The sequence below is a fragment of the Lytechinus pictus genome, chromosome 3 (assembly GCF_037042905.1).
Source record: "Lytechinus pictus isolate F3 Inbred chromosome 3, Lp3.0, whole genome shotgun sequence".
NCBI lineage: Eukaryota > Metazoa > Echinodermata > Echinoidea > Temnopleuroida > Toxopneustidae > Lytechinus > Lytechinus pictus.
Genome location: NC_087247.1, coordinates 14,210,919 through 14,233,645, shown reverse-complemented (window position 1 = coordinate 14,233,645; position 22,727 = coordinate 14,210,919). Strand labels below are relative to the sequence as shown.

The window sequence follows — 22,727 nt, the reverse complement described above, 5'->3', positions numbered from 1 at the left end:
TGATCGATATGTCGCGGGTCCGTCGGTCGTCGGTTTTACCTTTACACATCATTTGGTTAAGTACGGCCCCACCTTCCACACCTCGCACAAATCGGACTCTAAACACGTAGTGTTGGGGCAAAAAGGACATCCTTAATAAAATATTTTAATTTTGTTTTATCATCCCCGCAAATTTGACCCTAAACACGTAGCTTTCCTAGCGAAATAGATACCCTTTTTTCACTATTTTTGTGTTTTTGACACCCTTATCACGTTACATACGTAACGTGCCCTATCTTGAAAAAGACATCCTTTTTACGTGTTTTTTTGGTCGCGCATGGTATCCACTCGTCAATGTAAGTGGCCCCCCGGGCTGGCCGCCAACCGTGGACCATGCACGGCCACTTCGCCCCGATCCGCCTATCGCGCAGGCCATGCCAAGGAGCACCGTAAGGAGCCCGCCGGCGCCAAAGAGGAGAATGTTTCATGTTTCGGTTGTCTAGAATGGTTGACTGGGTTAGTTGCCGTAGGTCGAACTGCTCGCTCGCGAGGCCGAGGTCGAGGCTGTCTCTAATTCTCGATCCGGATCGACATTCGACCCGACTCCCGTACCACAATTTCCAGCTAGCGACTTGATTTGTTTGGCGCCGCACAACCCAAGAAATATGGAAGATTCAGTTACAATGGAAGAAACGAGCGTGAGTAGATCATAGAGTGTATAAGAATTGCAGCTAGTGTTACAATTTGCCTTATTTTCGCTGACACATCTCTGACTTTGGGCCTTGGCTGTCTGCAAGTGCAACTACAATGCCGGCGCATGCAATTCTTATGCACGCAGATCCAAATGTGTTTATCACAATTCTGTGAAAAACTAGTTCAAATTGTACAGGAATTAAATCACCGGGTAGATGTACACTATTGGTCTATAGCAAATTTGTTGTGCTTTTCATGTTTTGAACTTGTTGTAGTAGGATGGGGGGGGGGGTCGGGTGTCCAGACACTTTATAATTTTGAAGCCTTCTTTTTTGTCTTTTACTCTTGTATTTGTAATCATCTGCTCTTTTGTTCTCTATATTGCCTTTTTTAATTTAAAGAATAATTTCGCTTGTTAATTTTTACAAATGACTGTTTAAAGGACAAGACCACCCCAGAAAATTATTGATTTGAATCAATAGGCCTAGATTAAAATCAAACAAGCATAACATTGAAAATTTCTTTAAAATCTGATTAAAAATAAGAAAGTTATGACATTTTAAAGTTTCCCTTATTTTTCACAAAACAGACAGTGATAACTGATATGCACAACTCGGTGACATGCAAATGAGAGAGTCGATGTCCCTTGCTCACTGTTTCTTTTGTTTTTTATTGTTTGAATTATACATTATTTTAATTTTTACAGATTTACCAATAAGGACCAATTTGACTTGATCATAAACTGAAAATAATGGTAATTCCACATGTTCAGGGAGAAATAAAGTTCTGTTTCACTGACAATGAGGAGAAAAGTATAATTTTTTATATTTCATATAAAGTACAAAAGAAATAGTGAGTGGGTGACGTCATCACTCTGCTCATTTGCATACCGACCAGGATGTGCATACAACTGTTTTTTTAAATTAAGTGAAACTTTGAAATGTCATAACTTTCTTATTTTACATCGATTTTGATGAAAACTTCAGTGTTATGCTGGTTCGATTTTTCTTCTTTTAATAGAATCAAATATTTATTGGGGTGGACTTGTCCTTTAAAATTGAGAGTTATGAGAGTAAATATTTGCTAATGACTAATTTAAGGTCACTCTTTTCCTTTGTTTTCTTCAGTAATTCTGCATGTAAAAGAGAAGTTCACTCGGGCAAAAAGTTTATTGTAAAAAAAACCCAGGAAAAATATAAGAAATATTGGCGAAGGTTTGAAGGCACAGTGGCATATTGTCCATAGACTGTGTACAACAGATAGACCGTCTCGGCTCAGCGAATCGGAGACTGCTGATTGGCCAATCGCGCAGATCACGTCATGACTACGTGGTCGCCAAAATAATTCCTTCGGACTGCGTGCGAAAGTATCGATAGCGATAATGATATCCGGTCACATTGTCTACCCGGGAAATGGTCTTGGTTCGTGATCGGATTGCTCCAGTATCGATAAAAAATAATCGAGACTCAGCAATTTCATGCATATTCACGCGACGCTCCGAAACCCAGAAATCAATTGACTTTGTACACGTTGCGATAGACTCTACAAACTCCTATGAACACGATGCCATATCGACGCTAATTCGTAAGATTTTGACGGAAAAGCAAGAAGTAATCGAAATTCGCTTACCTGTGGTGTATTGGTGAGAAAATAGATCCTCCGAGAATACCTTTCATAATTCATATAAAATATAGGAAAGTGAAATTCTAGGTCGATTTTGGTACGAGGTGATAGAGAATTGCACACTTGTTTTGGTGGAATACTGTGTGGGGCAATGGAAGGCTTGCACTGCGCATGCGTACTATATTTTCACTCATAAATTGGCTCTCGGCAGTGGCTGGATGACGTCATGTAATAAGCAAAATGTACACGCCCGCTAGCGTTGAACGCACCGCTATCGGTTCTATACAATTTGCCACTGTGGAAGGAAACCCATCAAAGAATGAAGTTATTAGCATTTTTATTTTTTGATTTGTGACATCATATGCGAGGAGCGTTCCTCTATATTGTATGGTAAGAAATAAATGAAATATAATTTTTCTCAGAAAATCTAAAATGAATTAATGATTTTTATTATACCTTCAATATATCAATACACAAGTTATTTCACACCCGCTCCTAAAAAGAAAATATAGAATAAGTCATCAAGAACCATTAACAATAAAATTTATGCAACTTATAATAAACATATTGGGCAGCTGCTCGCTTATGTCATCACAAAGCAAAAACTTGAAATTCTAATAACTTTCTTAATCTTTAATGGATTTTCCTCAAATCATCAACAATATTTTGTATTATTTCTTCTGCTCTTCTTCCCACAAAGTTTTTGTCAGGGTGAACTTCCCCTTTAATGGAACAGTAAATCTACTCTGTCTCAGTTTTACCAGGAAATAAGTGACCATTTTTCTTTTTCTAATAAATTAGGATAATGAAGACTCGACAGAGCTTTCATCTTCCTCAATGGGCTTCACGATCCTACCAGAAAGACAGGCGAAGGTCGCGACCCTCGTCAGTATGATCGAGAAGACGGAAAAGGACAAGGACACAGTGAAAGAGAAGGTGGTCAAGACGGACAAAAAGCCCATTGAGAGTGGACCAGGAGGGCCCTTCCTGGATGAGAACGGGGAACCTATTCTATACTGTCTTTGCAGGAGTTTTGATTGCTCACAGTTCATGATGTAAGAATTTAAAATCATTGCAACTAATTAAAGGGCAAGTCCATGCAACCAAATTGGATTTGAAATAATAGAGAAAAATAATAGTATTGGTGAAAATGACTTCAAATTTGGATGTAGTATAAAGAAATTTATGGCATTTTAAAATCTCACCTAATTTCACAATTTTTTTACAGTTATATGCAAAACACTGTGATAGGCAAATGAAAGAAAATGGATGATGTCACACACTCAATATTTCTTTTGTATTTTATTTATATATATGAAATACAGAATATTTTAAATTTTTTTATATTAAGGATTCCGAAGTATCTTCAATTAATGGCAATTTAATATGTTTTGGGAGGAATCAAACCTTGTTTCACTTGAGAGTCAAAGTTTTGTTGGGGTGGACTTGACCTTTGATTATGGTGGTTGGTATTCTATAGTGCACTTTACACTAGGTTAACTTGTAAACACTACACTTTAATGGGGTGTCACTTGATAACTCATTCATTGAGAACAGATTATTTCAATACTACAGTGAAAATGATAAAAAGGATTAAAACTCTGAGAAGAAAAAGATAATCTGAGAATGAAATGTTTCTTTTATAAAAATTAAATAAAGCAGATTCTCTATTACTTTGGAATGAAGTCTTGTTATAAACTATTTTGTGTTATCTTTTCCAAGAAGATGCACTGATAAGAATCAATAATAATAATGGCAGAATGTATCTGATACAATAAAAAAGTATGTAACATTATGTAAGTGCATGTCAGAGTCAGACTCAAAATTGCAACAACAAAAAACAAAAAATTATGTACAAATCCAGTGTAAATATATCATCCAGTATACTGCATAAAATTTATTTATTTATGTTTATTATTGAATAGTGTTGCATACTTATTCCATTTTATGAACGAATAAAAAGCAAAGAAATGTATATGAAAAATTTATGAAATAAGCTATACAGGAAACCAATTTGTATATCATAATATTTTCATAGTAGATGTGCCAAGGAGGCCACCAAGAGTGCCAGACTGAAAATTATCATGTACATTCGGCCCTATATCCCTTGGATTAATTGCAGTTTGATTTCCGTGCATCAATTGGCCTAATCATTGACATCACACAATTTTTCTAAAAGAAATTACTATTCTGTACATGTAGAAAATGTAGATTATATGCAGTGAGCAACATGCACGCCAATGTTCGTGCTGATTGTGCAGTTAACAGCCAACATACCCCCCCCCCCCCACCTGGCTGTATAGTGTACCAAAATAACCCAGATGGGTGTTAAATTTAGCTGTTCATAAGATACGAGCAACTTTACAAACAAATGGTGATCCTTGTGGTAAATGATACATACCAGATTTTCATTGGTGTTGATGTTGATCCAAATCACCAGTCGTTTGTAAAGTCACTCGTAAGTTACAGACAGCTTTATGAAACACCCTCCGGCCTAGTTAGGGTCGATGCATGGGGAAATAAAATAAAAAACCGTACAATGTAACAATTAACAATTAACAATTTTCACTTCCCATGATTTCAGCATATAATTTACAGAAATTTCCCAAGTTCAACTGAACTTCAGAATACAGTAATAAAATAGTTATATTGTAACGTTGTAATCTATTTCTTGGATCATGAGACTTTTTTCCCTATATTTCTTTCTAGAGCATGTGATCATTGTGAAGAATGGTATCACGGAAGATGCGTCGGTGTGGAGGAACCTGCTGCTAAGTACATCCTCAAGTATGCCTGTCCACCGTGTAGAGGTGTGTAAGCACTTGTTTTGTTTTAAATCCTCTGGACGGCCACATGATGTTATTGTTTTGTTTATCCAACATTTTTGTAAAGAAAAAAAGAAATACGTTAATCAGCAGCCTTGAATCTATTGTGGATCGGAGGGGATACCAGGGTAGGAGTCAGTGTAAACACAAGTGTAGTCACAAGAATATCAAATTTTAGATAAGAAATCATGCATCTTCTCCAATGATACTATTTTGCCAAAAATAAATTGTTATATGCTTGGCCGAAGGAACACATCTCTTATAGGTTTGATTGTTCTAAAGTAAGCAAGGTATGATACGTACTAACATTCATTTGGTTCAAAATGTATTCTTCAAAAAAACTTCAAACCCTTTGTTGTTATGGTTTCCAGAGAAAACTCCAGGTCTGTCGGTTATCTACAAGGAAAGGAAGGAGAAGAAAGAACGGCCCAAATTGGACAACAAGCCAAGCGGGAAGAAGATCAAGAAGAAGAAGAAACAGCTCCTGAAAGAGAAAAAGATGAAGATGAAGTTGAAGAAGGAGAGAGAAAAGAAGAAGAGACGTAAGAAGCTGAAGATGATGAAGATGAAGGAGAAGAGTAGTGCAGCGAGTGGCGTTGGAACAGGTGCCTCTGAGGCTGATGCATCCGGGGACTATTCACCCGCTTCTTCTGGTCAAAAACTCACTAGGCCACAACTGGTAAGTATGGTAATGATAACATTGATGTCTTGATGAATATGCTGATGATGATAATAAATGATGATAATGATGTTAATGATGATAATGATAAGCAAGGCTCGACATTAGCGGTGGCCCGGGGCCACCAGAAAACCACCTCGGGCAACCATTAATTAAAAAATCTTAAGTTTTGGTGGCCCGAATCGGGCAACCAATAATTTTCAGAATAGCGCAATTTTTCTCCCCATTTTGCACGCATTTATCAACTTTCTATAATTCAAATTGCAAGCCAGTTCGTCATGCGCCCTTTTTGTTGATCTACACACAAACACACACACACAAAGTTGGCCTACCGCTATAGCATTTAGTAGCTTTTATCCAGCCAGCTGGCGTGAGCTTTGCATGCTTGAAGCAGCTGTGCGTTAGCGTATAGCAGCCTATTCAGACTCAGGGAGCTGCAATACGAAATGTTGCTGCTAAGAAATCTTCCACAGAACTGTGAAAATCCAAGTCAAAGTCACATTTTACACCAATGAAATGCCCATCTACAGACCTTTTTGCTAAAATCTGGTGTATCCTGATTATTTGCAAGCATTAAAAAGAGGAATCATTACCTCTCTTTTGACTCAAAAAGACCGATTTCCAAATGAAAATAATACACATAAAAACACATAGGTGAGTACATCACAGTCCCACATGTGCATTTGTATGTATGTTGTTACTTGGTTTCTTTCGAAGCTGTGTCTTTTCCGGTCTTTTCTAGCCAAAAATAAACAGACAGTTACTTTCTTTCTTGTTTATAAATTATTTCTTAAACAACTCTTGAGAAAGTAAATACTTTGGGAAGGCATTTCATTAATATGAAATGTGAATTTTTCCAACATTTTGGCAAATTTAGGGAAGGAATTTTCTCACACTTTTTTTTGCTGTTTTATTATTTTCTTTCATTTTTTTACAGTGGTTAAACCATTTATACCCATTTATTCATTTTTAATGTTTTTCTTTATATTTTTCGGGCCACCAAACTTTAATATCGGGCCACAAAAAAAAATTATTTGAAGATTTTGGTGGCCCGAACGGGCCACCACCAAAAAAAGTTAATGTGGAGCCTTGTGATAAGTATAATTGTAATGGTGATGATTGTGATGATAGTAGTGATGATAATAATATTAATAATGATTATAATGATGACAATGATATTAATTATAATTATGATGATGATGATGATGATGATGGTGATGACGATGATAATTATAATAATTATGATGATGACGATGATGACGATGATGATGTTTTTAATAGTTACGATTATTATGATGATGATAATGATAAGAATTCCTTCCCTTTAACTACACCTTAATGAAAAGTGGCATATATATATAAATGTCCTGCCAAATACCTAGACTATTCCAGGAAATAATCAACTTTTTGTATGTGCTTCCCAGAAAACCACCAGATAAATGCCTTGTCAAGTATCTAGACTATTTTTGGTCCTTTATACAATTTTTTTGTTCTTTCCTATTTTATTTTGATCCCAGTGAACATAGGGTAGTTATCCAATGTTCTACTAACTCTTGTGTGATTTATTGTTTTGATTTCATCCTCATTTTTCAAATTATAATTTTTCTATTCAGAGAGCCAATAGGAGATGTGGTGAATGTGAAGCTTGCAAGAGGATTGAAGATTGTGGAAAATGTGACTTTTGCTTGGTAAGATTTTTTTATTCTTTCTATTTTACTTTGTTTATAATAATGTAAATTTGCAAGCAATTCACTCATTTATCAATTTTTTTTAAATATTGATAGAAAAGTATTAATTTCTTTTCATTAATTTTTTTCTTCATGTATTTGTTTTTATTTAAATTCATTATTTACTTACATGTATCATTGGTTAAGTTTTTTACAGGCATATGTTTCTTTCTTTGTATTCCGTTTTTATGAAATAACTTCTTCCATTCCCCTTTTGTACACACTTTTTATTATGTATTTTCTTTTTTAGATTTTTCTTTGGGCCTGATATTGCCATCATATAAGGATGAAAAGTGACCTATAATTGCCAAATCAGAAACAAATAGAAAGTTTTTACATCAAGCTAATTGAATATGAATTAACACAATTTTCAAATCTGTCTGTGTTTGGAGCTAAAGGGAATGTGTTGGCAGGAAATGAGTTCCACAGCTTCCTTAGCTGTCCTTTGTAAGTACGAAGATCGATGGAGAAGAGTGTTAGACTTTGGGACAGTGACTCTGTAACTTGGGCATGCACATACACAAACACTTCTTCTTTTCTTTTTTTCTCTCCCCACTCCCCCCCCCCCCCCCCTTCCTCTCTTTCCCTCTTTCTCCCTGTTTCTGTGAAATATTGTCTCTGTTACCCAAACAAGAAATGTTTATCATATTCTGTGAAATTAATCAAGGGTTGTTTTCCCTTTTTTCAACAGGACATGAAAAAATTTGGAGGACCAAATAAGATTAGACAGAAGTGTCGCTTAAAGCAGTGTATACACAGAGCCAGTGTAAGTTCAAAGATGTTATATAGTTATGCTACCAGACTACCTTATGCCCTCAGGTTCTTATCCATTGCTTCGTATGTTTTTTTTTTGTCCAAAGGTTCTTTGAACAGTCGTTGTACACAGCAAAGATGACAAGTCTCCATGATTGTCAGGAAAAACCTCTGAAAAATGATTGATTTTAGGAAGAGAAACTAGAATTTCTTGTTTCTCTGGTGCACAATTTGAAGCACACTAGGATGTGAGAGTTCAACTTTTTAGCTTATTTCATTTTTTTTTTTCCAGCTTATATTCAGCTTTTTGTATGCTTTGTACAAAAGCACAGGAGCTTTTGCAATTCCAGCTATTTTTCTTTGTGGTCACTCACAACCCACAACTCACAAATGACCTTGTCTCATTAGATTGTGTTTTGAATGTTTGCTTTCTTTTTTTCTGTCTTGTATACAGAAAAGTTTTTTGAGACCACAGCAGACAAGGAAGAGCAAGAAATATGATTCAGCGACAAGCCAGGATACAGATATAGAAATCATGGTAATCATAATATCTGTACAATACAATATTAGTTTTTATAGAGCGCTCTTCACAATGACTGTATCACAGCATTTTCCAAAAGAGCAATTATGACAGAAAAATACATACATAATGACAAGTAAATTAACTATTAAAAAGAAATGTTATTAATGACCGCTTAAAGATTCGTGGATGCAGCCGGGGAGCTGGTTCCAGAGGCATTGTGCGGCAGCAGCGAACGATCGGTCCCCTGAGGAGGTAGCAGTTCTTGGTCTTGCCAACAGAGTGGTATTGTTGCCTTAGCGCAGTCCATGCCATTCAGTCTGGTAGGAACAATTAGGTCATTAAGATAGGACGAAGTAATGGTAGAAATTTCTTAATTTGGATGATGTGTTTTTGAGAAATATTGTTTTGAAAACTATGTCATATTGAATATCTTCCCTAAGATTTATAAAATTAGTGTGATAACTGATTTTTCTTTGCCATTAAGTTTCAGAATCGTTCCAATTCTGTGCAATTGTTGAATCACCATGACTACGCAATGCGACCCGAGTTTGACCCTGATCCAATGATACCAACGCCAGAAGAGGAGGAACTGGAAAGAAAGATGAAAGAAAAGAGAAAGGAAGCGATCCAGGAAAAGAAATTGAAGAAAAAGAAGTTGAAGAAGGAAAAAGAACAGAAGAAGGCACAAAAGAAGAAGCAGAAGGAGGAAGAGAGAAAGAAGAAGAAACTGAAAAAGAAGGTATTGCTAGATTCTGTATGCTTTGAGTTCACTGCCAACTATCATATTGTTGATGCAATAGATGCCGCATTTAAAGGAGAATGAAACTCTTGGAGCAAGTTAGCTTTTGTGAAAGCAGAAAAATCAAAGAATAAGATCAACAAAAGTTTGAGTAAAATAGGACTAGCAATAGAAGAGTTATGAGCATTTGAATGTCGAGATCACTAATGCTATGGAGATCCTCCCATTGGCAATGCGACCAAGATCTATGATGTCACAGATGAACAACTCTCCCCTTTTGGACACTGAAAATATACCCCAAAACATCTCTTTTTGCTCATTCTAATCATATGACAAACGATTCATCAATGATATAATGTTGTGAAACCTCTGTACTTGTCCTCTCATATAAAGAGAACACCTCACCTTGTGATAGACTCTATAAAAGTGAGAATATAAGTGAAATAAGTACTAAAGTAATGAGGGAGTTGTACGTGTGTGACATCACAGATCTTGGTCGCATTGCCAATGGGAAGATCTACATGGCATTAGTGATATCAATATTCAAATGCTCATAACTTTCTTATTATTCATTCAATCTTCCTCAAACTTTCAACAATATGTTTCTTTGATTTTTCTCTTTGATATGGATTCAGCTGGTTTCAAGGGTTTCATTCTCCTTTAATGCAATAAGAATTCTGTGTTAAGAATTCATGACTTCTGAATGCTGGCCTTGAGAGATTTTGATCCATGGAACAATGTCAAAGGGCAAAGGGCATAGATATGTACATGGAAAGCTGTTTAGAAATAACTCGGTGAAGGAGCAATCTGACAGTTCCTTGTTTCCATCTTTAAGAGATGGTTTCATGAAGCATCTTATCAGTAATTTTCACTAACAAATGCACTCTGAGCCAATCAGATGCAAGGATATCAGTAGCTTATAACAATAGTTGCTTTGAATTTGTTTCATGAAATGCTCCCCAAGTTCACTTTTAAGTCTCATTCTTCAAGGCCATTACCTTTTTGCGTATAAACACCCAGCTCAAAATGTTTTCACACCGGCACTGTGAGAAATTATATGAAATGGCTGTGATTGAGACTCGGGAAGGTCCTTAATGTGATTAGAGGTGTGAAAGCCTCTTGGAGCTATTAAAATTATATGAGTTATTCCATTAACGTGCTTGTAAATGGTAATAATTGTGGTTTTTTTTTTTCTGTCAGGTCAAGGTGAAGAAAGTCCAACGTGAGCTGAGAAAGAGGACAGCCGGTGGAGCAGTGAAGCAGACTCAAAGAGGTACTAAAAACTTGAAGGATCTGAAGCAGTGCTGCGGACCAGGATGTGTTCAACCTGCCAGAGCATTCAGTAAATACTGTAGCGAGGAGTGTGGACTCAAATTGGCTACAAAGTAAGTACCAAATAAATAAGTAAATAAGTAATATAGGATTTGTATAGCGCACGTATCCACCTTGCCAGGTGCTCAAGGCGCTCCTATATTACCCCGGCTAAGCTAGTCTACCTATTCCGGTGTGCACAGCTTTTTGAGGAATTCATTCCTGCCAGTACCCATTTACCTCACCTGGTGGGTGTTTCATAAAGCTGTTCGTAAGTTAAGAGCGACTTTAAGAACGACTGGTGATCCTTTCTTGTGGTAAATGATATTCACTGTTAAATGTTCATTGGTGATTATTTAGCACGGAAGAAAGGTTCACCAGTCGTTCTTAAAGTCGCTCTTAACTTACGAACAGCTTTATGAAACACCCACCCGGGTTGAATGCAGCGCAATGTTGGTAAATTTCTTCCTGAAGAGAAACACGCCATGGCTTGGAATCGAATCCATGTCCTTGAGATTGAAAGACGACAGTCTTAACTACTAGACCACCACGCCCCCACGAGGGGGGGGGGGACCTTGCAGTCTTGTGGGGGTGTTGCAAGAAACTTGCAATTAATGGCGAGACAATTTTAGTACCCCAAATCAATTGAAACCCATGAATTTCATTGCAAATTTACATTAGATCGACGATCTTCTTATTGCATTAACAAGTTTAAATTGATTTTCTTTAGTTAAAATTGATCTTAAACTCCCAGTTATTTAGAAAGCTTTGCCTCATTGGTCAAATCATGCTACGAGGACATGCGCAACTGCGTACCAATCGAGAAGATTGTGCGTTACATATATGTGCATTGGCGTTTAAGTAGTACCCCAAGTCACACTTAATTAAACTCTTTGTGAAACACCCTCTAGAATTATTAAATAACACCTTTTTCTCATTAAATACTACATTTGGCATATTCTTCTTTTTTTTGTATATATCCTTCATTCCAGTTTCATGTTTGAGCTCCTTCCCCAGAATATCAAACAGTGTCAGGATTGGAAGCAGTTAAATGTATCGTGACTGGAACTACTCAAGAGCTGACCTCGTTCAATTCCACTTCTTTCATGATTCTTTTCAATCTTTCCGTCCCTTCCAGTCGCATCTTTGAGCTCCTTCCTCCGCGGATCCAGCAGTGGCAGCAGAGCCCCTGCGTTGCTGAGGAGAACAACAAGAAGAGCCTGGAACAGATGAGGAACGAGATGATGAATGTCAAGCACAAGATTGCCGAGCTGGATGAGAAAATCAAGAAACTCCAGCTGATCATCGTCAAGGCCAAGAGTGTGCCCATCAAGATAGAACAAGATGTAAGCGAATATCAGGGGAGCGTTTCATGAAGAGTTTCATCCGCAATTTTCAATGAATAATTTTACTATCAACCAATGAGATAAAAGGATTTCAGTAACCTATAACAATAGTGATTTCTGTTTCATAAAATACTCCCTAGAACCATGCCATTCTATATCCTACATTGAATAAATCCTGTATAGTGATTGGTTCAAATAGCATCATATGACCAAATATATTAGTTATATGTTTGTTGATGACTTGGCTGGTCGGATTTATTCCTTGAAATACTTTCGCACTCTAAGGCCTGTACTCTCAAGAGAATTTCAATTGTACCATGGTAGTGGTCTATGCAAATTTATGTAAATAATAACGCTTATTTCATCCCATACACTAAGAAAATTCAGATTAAAAGCATGTTTTTGGCAAAGGGCACTAAAAGGAAAGCACAATAATACAAGAAATCTGTATAAACCATGGTTTTATACCATGATGCAATTGAAACCTCTTTTTAGCATACGAGCCTAAAAGGCTGCCTGGCAAAAGCTGGGGTAATATAAAGTCCTCTGTAAGTGCATAGGATGCCCCATGTTCATAATAAATGAGATATCTTGTTGTGTCCAATCTTTAATTACTGTTTTATTTCAAGAACACCTGATGTAGAGCTGCAGTGAAAAGTTAATGTTTTTATGATTGGTGTACTTGTGTAGGATACTGTATTAAAGTCACCATGTATGGCAAAGTTACTGTGGGCCTATTGCAGGGGAATTACATTTGAAAACAACAAAGAATCAAGCTCAAATATCTAATAGGAAATTTTGGTTGGTTTAAAATCAGGTTACATTTGATTGCAAATGTTTATGCAACAGACTCTGTGATAGTAATTTGGCCCTGGTGCCACTCATCATTGTAAGTCCATCATATCACGGGAATTTTGATGAACTTACCTGTTTTCATTATCCTTACAGAGTACAGACAATGAGGAAGAAGCAGAGGCTAGTGTGAACTGTGTCACCTGTGGGCATTCCATCAACCCCACTAAGGCTCTTATGCATATGAGCAAGTGCTTTAGAAAGGTAAGTTATTCACTCAGGTAACCCCAACATGGCACCAACTCACCAAGTGAGTAGGTGTTCTGGGTTTATATTAACTTTGTTTACCAGAAGAAAAAGAGTTGTATTATTGAAGTAAGAGAAAAATAAATTATTAGATAAATGATTTTGACATTTTCTTTAAATGTGCTTCACTTTATTAGTGCATTATAAATGTTGGTGGTAACTGTATAGACTTTCCTTATGTACACAATTGTTGTGATTTTTATTTTCTGTATAAAAAAAATTAAGGTAATTAAAACTTATGATCTTTTAGCTAGTTATACAAACGTAAATGTATTACATAAAGTCACAATTCTTATAATTTAATGTTGAATTGTGTAATATCGTATGGTAGGTTTTTCCTTTCTAATGACTTTGATCCTTATTGCATTCCCTTTACAGTATGAAAGCCAGACATCTTATGGATCTGCTTATCAAACAAGAATAGTTGGGTAAGTAATAAATATTTCTTTGACAAAAACAAAACTTATAATTTGGGGTCATTGATAAAGGTCAGAGATCGCAACCAAGGTCTTAAAGTGGCATAGAACACTATAAAAGCATGGCCGAGTAAGATTTAAGCATAAGGTCTTCTGTGATATGGATACAAAGCAAAAATCATTTTGTAGCAAAGTGTGCTAGAAATCTTAACCCTATCTAGGCCGGGGTATTTTGGGAGTTCAAATGGCCGGGGGGGGGGGGGGGGGGGCCTCCCAGGCCCCCCCTTGAGATCACGATCGCGCCAAAAATTTGCACGCTGGTTGTCTGGGACATAATCTACAAAATTATATAGTTATTTATTTCATGCGAATAGCTATTAAAGTAGAACTATATTGAAAATCGTAAAAATGGAGAATCATATATCAAATTAAAGGAGAAAATAAGGAGAACACGATGGTGTAAATCATTTATCATGGAGACCGATGGAACTCAGTTAATTGATAGATTAAAGTTCTCTCTCTGAATGCTTCAAACACGCAGAATTACGTCCGCGAAATTGAGGATTTTTTATGACGTCACTTTCTGTACGAGAGGCGTGATTGGCTCTCCAACGTGAAGCTCCACTTGCATGCAAAACCTGTTGCGAGGGTACGTTTTCTCCACACTGACACTGAATACTTCGATCATGAAATGAAAGAAAACCCAGAAGTTTATCTAGATTTGGATTTTCAAATTGATGATTATGAAGATGAAGAGAATGATGATGAAGTTTCTAGCTCTAGAAAAACAAAGTGACGTGGATAGAGGTATACATTAGGGGAATTACGCCGGTGATTATGAGTCGGATAATTCAACTTGCATGCCGATTCGCTACCAACACATGCAGCTGATAGCTGCTCCGCGGGTCAAATCCATGAAAATGAATTCCATGCAGCATGACCACATCCAGACAGAGTCTCTTTCTTCTATCAACAACATAATGAGAATGAAAATAATGATATAACTGTACTTACAAACAAGTGAATATATCCGAACCTAGGCTGAAGGTAAATCAACTCAAGGAATAACAGCAGACGATATGCACCGACGATGAATTTCACGTGGCTGGGAGATTGTCACTCGTTCTGTTAGATAAAATTTCTATCTCATGATTTTGACTAAATTACGAAACTCGGATAATTAGTATTCTACATAAAAATTAAGTAACACCTGGTACTATATTTTTTGAATTACGATAAAACCTTTTTGAAGCAAAGAAAATGAGGTGAATTAAAATTAGATATAAAAGATCATCCGCCTAGCTCGCATTCGATTGTAAACAATCAGCAAGGCGAGCACATAGAGTTGGATAAAGCTACGCTTTATCCAACTCTATGGGCGAGCAAGCCACTGAACTGAAAATACGTATTTTCAGTTCAGTGGAGCAAGCTGGCCATGTGCTTTTGATTGTTTGTTTACAATCGCATGCGGCTAGGTGGATGATCCTTTATATCTTATTTTAGGTTCGGATATATTCACTTATTTGTAAGTACAGTTATTTTATTATTTTCCTTCTCATTATGTTGTTGATAGAGGAAAGAGACTCTGTCTGGATGTGGTCATGCTGCATGGAATTCATTTTCATGGATTTGACCCGCGGTGCAGCTAGCAGCTGCATGCGTTGGTAGCGAATCGGCTTGCAAGTTGAATTGTCCTACTCATCATCACCGCCGTAATTCCCTTAATTTACCACCATCCACGTCACTTTGTTTTTCTAGAGTTAGAAACTTTATCATCATTCTCTTCATCTGCATAATCATCAATTTGAAAATCCAAATCTAGATAAACTTCTGGGTTTTCTTTCATTTCATGATCGAAGTATTCAGTGTCAGTGTGGAGAAAACGTACCCTCGCAACAGGTTTTGCATGCAAGTGGAGCTTGACGTGGGAGAGCCAATCACGCCTCTCGTACAGACAGTGACGTCATCAAATTCGAGTCAATTCAGAGACCGATGCGAGGCATATTTCGGAGAGGCATTTTAGCGCTTTTTAATTGGCGATTTCCACCTTATGTATTATTTTCGTTATTTTTTAATGACCTAATGGTAATCCTCACATCATTACCTCTCCACTGATATATAATAAGGCCATATTCATAATCAATATATTTCTCCTTTAAGTGATTATGCTAATTTATGCGTAATTAGTATGTGAAATCATACTTTTTCCTCTAACTCTCTGAATAAAGCTCCAAATATTATAATTTTTGGTATAGAAACTCTTTGTGGTGTTCGTAGCAAGTGTACATGAACAAAATTGCGATATCAAATCATTTTCTCATGTATTATATTGTCTTTTTGCAATTTCTTATGTATTTCTATGTTTTTGGACCTTTTGTTTTTCATTGTTTTTTCAATGAAATTTGTTGGGGACTCTTCTGATATCATAAAAGGCATAAAATAAATACATTTAGACCAGGAAAACTAAAAATAGTCATACATTTATGATTTTAGGTTGAAAACACAATTTGGATTGACTTTGTACACAAAATCACGTTTTTGAGCAATTTTTGGTCTGACATGCACTTACAAATGTTTCAAATGACTTGAAAGTAAAAAGTCAGCGAGCGGCGTGGTAAAAAAAAATTGCGCGGCGAAAATATTGCGCAAATCCTCCGAGCCCTCCCCTTGGCCTAGATAGGGTTAAATGTAACTTAAGCAAAGCATAAGGTTATTTTATTTAAATGTTAGGTTCTTTAGGCAAAGAACTTTTCTAAAACCCAAGTATACAATTAAGAATAGTTCAATAAGCATAAGGCTTTTGAACATAAGGGTTTAAGCATATATATTTTAAGTGTAAGATTACTACTATGTTTTATCCATTAATATTATTGTGACATTGTTTAATTTAACAGGGAATCAATGTTCTGTGATTACTACAATGCACAGCAAGGAACCTACTGTAAAAGGCTGAAAGTGTTATGTCCTGAACACACAAAAGAACCAAAGGTAAAAAAAATCTATCAAATCTAATCAATTTTTCTCCTAAGATGAAAATATTGCTTCAAAAAAATTTGTTTAAACTTAACTTGGCAGTCCAAATAGCAGCAAGGTACTTCATTCTGCTTAAAAAATATGAAAACAAGTGTCTTCCTGATCCATTCCCCCTTCTATTGTTCTTTCAAATTCACAAACCATCCAAACTAAGAAGAAAGGCTTTGTTACCATTCATATCACATTGCTGTATGCATGCCAAAGAGTATATCTTAGAAGAAAAAAAATAGGTCAGGGGCCCATTTCATAAAACTTGGTATAATAACAAATTTGCAATAACAGTTATAAGCTACTGAAATCATTCAATCTGATTGGCTGATAGTAATGTTGTTGTAGAAATTGTAAATATGTTGTTATAACAAGTCTTTATGAAACTGGACTCTGATTGCTGATATGGATCAATATGGTGCAATCTTTTTTGTTTGGCATTGTTAATGTAATGAGAATATGATGTCCTGGATTCACAAAAGTGGTTTTGAAAACCATTGATTGAACCCATTGTTTATACTGTTTTGAATTAATGACTCCCCTCTGTAAAATGATGGACTAATGAATAACATAGCGTGCTCAACCATGGCAATGGTTGTCAATTTAGCGCACTGTGATGAAAGAGTGCATCATCATTGAACATTTTTTTATTATTACAGAGAGCAAGACCCCTGAAAGACTGCTGTAAGACCATGAAACATGCTTGATCTTTCAAGGGTCTTTCCACGAACTTTCAAAGATCTCTGAGGTCTTTCACGATTCCTGATGAATTTTTCAGTGGTCCTTGTGATTCCCAAAACTTTTTGAAATGGTTCAAAACAATCTTTCAGTGATCTTTCAAGAAAATGGTCTTTTGATGGTCTTTCAGCTGTCTATCGATGAACTTTCAAAGTTCTTATTAATCTTTCCATGATCTTTCGACAGTCTCCCAAGATTTTTTGCGGAGATCACTGTAAGACTCATGAGAGTTCATTGAAAGATCCTTGAAAGATCATTGAAAGACAAGGAAAAGTCCATGGAAAGAATTCTGATGAAACACTTGTTGCATAAAAACATATCTGAAAGACCATTGAAAGATATCTATAGGACTAGTCTAAGTCCAGTAGTCCAAGAAGTATCAAGCAGTCTTTCAGAGTTCTTTGAGGGCTCTTTCTGAGCCATTCCACAGAGATGAAAATTTTCAGTGATCTTGGAGACTGCTGTAAGACCTTGCCAATTTTTGGTCTTTCAAAGGTCCTTCAAAGGTCTCCCCTCTGTGGAATGGGGGCCTAAATAGGCGTATTTTATATAGGCAATCTGCATAAACTAAGGATTCAACCGATGGTTTTCAAAACCTCCTTGTGAATTCAGGCCAATGTTTCTTCATTTGACATTCACCTTCTTGGCAGACAGGATCACTCGATGTACAGTGTGTTGTGGATCCTCTTTATGTGGAATTTGTGGAATGAATCTGCTTTTTTTTATATGTTTATTTCGATAGGTCAGTGAAAAGGAAGTGTGTGGCTGCCCATTAGTAGCAAATGTATTCAAGGAAACGGGTGAATTCTGCCATTTGCCCAAGCGAAAGTGTACTAAGCATCATAACTGGGAAAAGCTCAGACGAGCAGAGATTGATCTGGAAAGAGTGAGATGGGTAAGTTCATCCTCCTTCCCTTTCCCTCCTTCTTTCCTCATCCTCTCTCCTTATCCTTCCTTTTTCTCTTCCTTCTCCTCCCCTTCCATCTCATCTTCTCCATTCTTTGTCTTTGTCTGTTGCTCCTTCGTCTCCCTTTACTTTTTCCCCCCTCACCAAATCCAATCCCTTTTACATTCTCCTTTTTTGCCTTGCAATTGTATTTTGAAAGATTTTAGATCAGTTGTGTGTCATTATAATAGTGTAGACTTATTTGCCCAAATTCACAAAAGAGGTTTAAACCATGGGGGGAGGGGGGGTTCAGCCATAGACTGTGCAGATCAGGGACCCATTTCATAAAGAGTTACAACTGTTGTAACTTTGCCATTATGGCAAATACCATGGTAACAGGGCTCAGCAGCCAATCAAAATCAAGGTTACCATGGTAGTTGCCATAATTGCATAGCTACAACAGTTGTAACTCTTTATGAGACAGGCCCCTGGTTTTCATAACTGAATGATTAAGGAAATGTACCTAGAAATGTCCAATAATAATTGCACTTTTTGCATGCAATGGGCTTAAATTCATGCTTGAATTAAGTGTGATTATACACAGAATCTGCATAGCCCATGGTCTTAACCTCTGATATGATTTATTTTTTTAATATCAGGCCATTGAGTACACACAATGTCCATGCATACTCATGGAGCTAGCCCAGCAACAATGTAAATAACCAACTGTCAGAAATCTTTATCGAGAACAATAATACAACTTTTGTGCCATCATCAAAATTCCTGAGCTTCGCCCATCGGGGCAACTGAATGGATGTGATCAGGGTTAAGGTCTCAAATGTTCATTTGCTTCATTGACATTATGAAACAACAAGATTTCTGCTGAAGAGAGTAATTCATGCTCTCTATGAGTTGGCATGTCTTGTGTATTCATTTTGTATGACAGATAGTTGAGAACTGCAAACCATTCTTAATTTTGAGAAAAGAATCACTTGTCTGTAGATATAATTTTCTTATTTTTCTTCATAATTCTACAACACACTTGGATTTGAAGTGCTAAGTCAACTATACAAAAAAAAAATCCTCCCTAATTTTCAGTAAAAAAGTTGAAGGTGAGGATAATGTCTGAATTAATCAATTAGTGTGCCTGTGTGAGCATGTCATGGGGGAAATTATGTAAATGTTTCTTTTTTTTATATATATTTTTTTTTACAGTGGTTGAGACTTGATGACCTGCTTGAACAAGAGAGAAACGTGAAGACAGCGATGACGAACCGTGCTGGAGTGCTTGGCTTGATGCTTCATCAAACTATCGATCACAGTCTTATGAGACAGGTCTCTTCACATCCACAGACAGATGCCTCCGTCAAGTAGGAAATACCTGGAGACGAAAAACTAAAAATAATTTGAGCTGATGAATCTCTTAAAAGCCACTTGGGAAGCAGCTTTCACGGGCAGTGGATTAATATTTGCTGACCCAAGACTTTGTGAAAAGCATTGGAAAAACCTGAAACAGAGACATCTTTGGGGACAGCAAACTCGGTCTACCAGTATGAAATTCTTCAGCCAATCCTATTGTGGACGAGCCGTGGTGTAGTGGTTCTGACTCTCACCTTGTAAACAGAGCATGCTATGGGGTCCTTACGACATTCAGATTCAATAAATATGTAAGGATGAATATCTCATCAACAGTTTTGTCTGGCAAGTTCTCGGATCTGACAACTCTCCTTTAGTTTTACTGGCTGAGTAACACAGTTTCTACGGTAGCTTTCAGATCAAGTAGACTTTGATGTGGAAGAGGTTCATCGTGGTGAAGGATTGAGTAGAAGAAATTAACCAGTTGTCTCACGATGTAGCAAACGTAGTGCGAAAGCGACGTTTCGTCTGCAAGCTGCTAGACTTCGTCAGGCAATGAGCAAAGACGCTGCTGCGCACGGGTTATATAGCGTCGGGAGCTATTGTCTGGCTCCACTCGGGCGTGAGCCGCGCTGTGATTGGCCGAAGCCGCTGGCCAATCAGGGTCCGCGCTGGTGCTTGGTGCCCGCTGGAGCGTGCACCGTGCGCTGTGATTGGCCGATGCGGCCGGCCAATCAGCATCTGCGCTGGTGTCAGGCACCTGCTGGTGCGGGCGCCGTGCGCTCTGAACGGTGGATGCAGTATGCCGTCGGATGGCCGGTAACCATGCATCAGGGATCTCAATGCCGCTGTCCCTATTGATATTGCTCGGGTGCAAACGGATCTGAATCGCTTCCTTAACGCGCCGCGTATACCAATGCTTATCATAAGCAACGCAGCTGACCTCATCCCAGTTAGGGACAAAGTAGACTTTGACAAAGTAGACTTTGTCAGATAAAATATACTGATGAAATACTGTATGCTGTAACTCTTCCAACGCAAGGATGATCTGACAAATTCTGTTACAGTTTCCAATGGTAAAAAGATTTCAGTGTATGACACGTGTTTGTCCCTTCAGAAAATTGATGCTGCAGGTGGGTGTTTCATAAATCTGTTTGTAGGTTACAAGCGACTTTACAAAGGACTGGTGACCATTTCTTAGGAACTAAATCAATACCAATGGAAATCTGGTGTGTATCACTTACCACAAGAAATAATCACCAGTCGATCTTAAAGCTGCTTGTATAAACTTACATATAGCTTTAGGAAACGCCCACCTAGTCCCTGTTGCATAAAAGTTACTATTATGGGAACTTCGCCATGCAATGGTAACCTGCATGGAATCCTTGATTTTGATTGGCTGTTGATCATCGTTACCATGGTAGTTACAATTGGGTGGCAAAGTTACCAGAATAGTAACTATTATGCAACAGAGCCCTGGTAAAGATACAGAAAGACAATGTGCTGAAGAAGGGAGTGTTTCATGAAGCAAAAAGTCAGTGGTTTCACTGATTTGCACTGACCAATTTGTTCTGAGCCAATCAGATGTAAGGATTTCAGTAGCTCATAGCTAGCAATTCATAGTGGAAATTGCTATTAGCTTCATGAAATGGCTCCCAGGTTAGAGGGGACCATTATTTTTGTTATCCCATCAACAAATTGATTTTATCAATATACTTGGACAATCTGATGAATAGCTTGAAATAAATTCCAGTTTATAGAAGAGTTTACCATATTACATGTATTTAGTCTGTTCAATTAATGGATAATACATCGAGTGCAAAGTTGACGTAGGCCCCAAAACATTGGTTTGTGATTGATCGTATGTTGACAATTAAGATGAATTGACTTCTTTAAATGATCAACCATTAAAATTGTCAATCGCTGACCTGAATGTAGTTGGGCCTAGAGAAATTGCTTCATAAATTATAATGTACAAAATATTCCAGTGTACATAAGAACTCAATGTACATAAGAAATAAGTGTACATATGTACATTAATACTCAGTGTACATAAGAGCTCAGTCTCAGTGTACATAAGAACTTGGTGTACATAAGAACTTGGTGTACATAAGAACTCGGTGTACATAAGAAATCAACATACACACCAACTAAGTGTACATAGAAACTTGGTGTTAAGAACTCTGTGTACAAAAATACTTATTGTACATAAGAGCTTAGTCTCAGTGTACATCCATGTCAGAAATCAGCATGCCCGGTACATACCAATTAAGTGTATATAAAAATTTGATGTACATAAGAACTCAATGTAAGAGAACATGGTGTATATATGAGAGATGACGAGTCAACTCGGTCCTTTCTAGAAACAGATGAACATGTCCTATATGGTTTAGTTAAATAAAGACGATTGTACGAACAAGATACAGATGTACAGTTCATGATCATCTATTCAGAAAGAGATTAATGTTCAAAAGCTTTGCATCCCTATGCTGAACAGTTAGTGTGGAATGTAATCTGATAAATTGATGCCCCACACTTGTAATCATTCAGAAATTGTATGTTTTTGTGTTCCTGATAATAAAATGCTTTACAATCCTTTCATGTCTTAAGTATTGAATAACTTGAGTGCCACCAAAGTTGAGTCGATGGTATTGAATTATAGAAGTCTGATTAGCAATAGTATTTTGTATTTCCCCCTCCCCCAAAGTCAGTTAACAATGTCTCAGGTAAACATCGACCATCATTTATGCACTATTGTTGCCATATTGTAATTGTAATTGCCAACTTGTAGAGGTTGCTTGTACCCTCTGCAGTGAAATATCTTGGATTAAATGGCAATAACCATTTGCGGTAGACATTGTAGACATCAACGGATTTCAATAAGAAAACGAAGATATATTTCACAGTATTTCCTAACTTTTCCATGATTTAATTTCACTTATATAAAGTTTTAATATGATTTTTGTTTAGCATAGTGAGAATGCTAAATTGAAAATACCAAAAGTTCACCCTCC

General features: G+C 36.9%; 1 protein-coding gene across 2 annotated transcripts; it reads left to right on the top strand.

The window, feature by feature from the left end:
- Window positions 1-498: 498 nt before the first annotated feature.
- Window positions 499-22,309, top strand: LOC129257773 (CXXC-type zinc finger protein 1-like). 2 transcript variants are annotated; one of them, XM_064096448.1, is made up of 15 exons: window positions 499-677; window positions 3,097-3,350; window positions 5,005-5,105; window positions 5,492-5,799; window positions 7,413-7,487; window positions 8,218-8,292; window positions 8,734-8,817; window positions 9,293-9,541; window positions 10,742-10,926; window positions 11,991-12,198; window positions 13,147-13,254; window positions 13,675-13,724; window positions 16,607-16,700; window positions 18,214-18,366; window positions 19,573-22,309. In XM_064096448.1, the coding sequence occupies exons 1-15, from the start codon at window positions 645-647 to the stop codon at window positions 19,729-19,731; spliced, it is 2,136 nt and encodes a 711-aa protein (XP_063952518.1). In that variant the 5' UTR covers window positions 499-644; the 3' UTR covers window positions 19,732-22,309. The 2 variants fall into 2 exon arrangements, with proteins under 2 accessions (XP_063952518.1, XP_054752146.1); XM_054896171.2 differs by having other exon boundaries at window positions 9,287-9,541.
- Window positions 22,310-22,727: the final 418 nt, after the last annotated feature.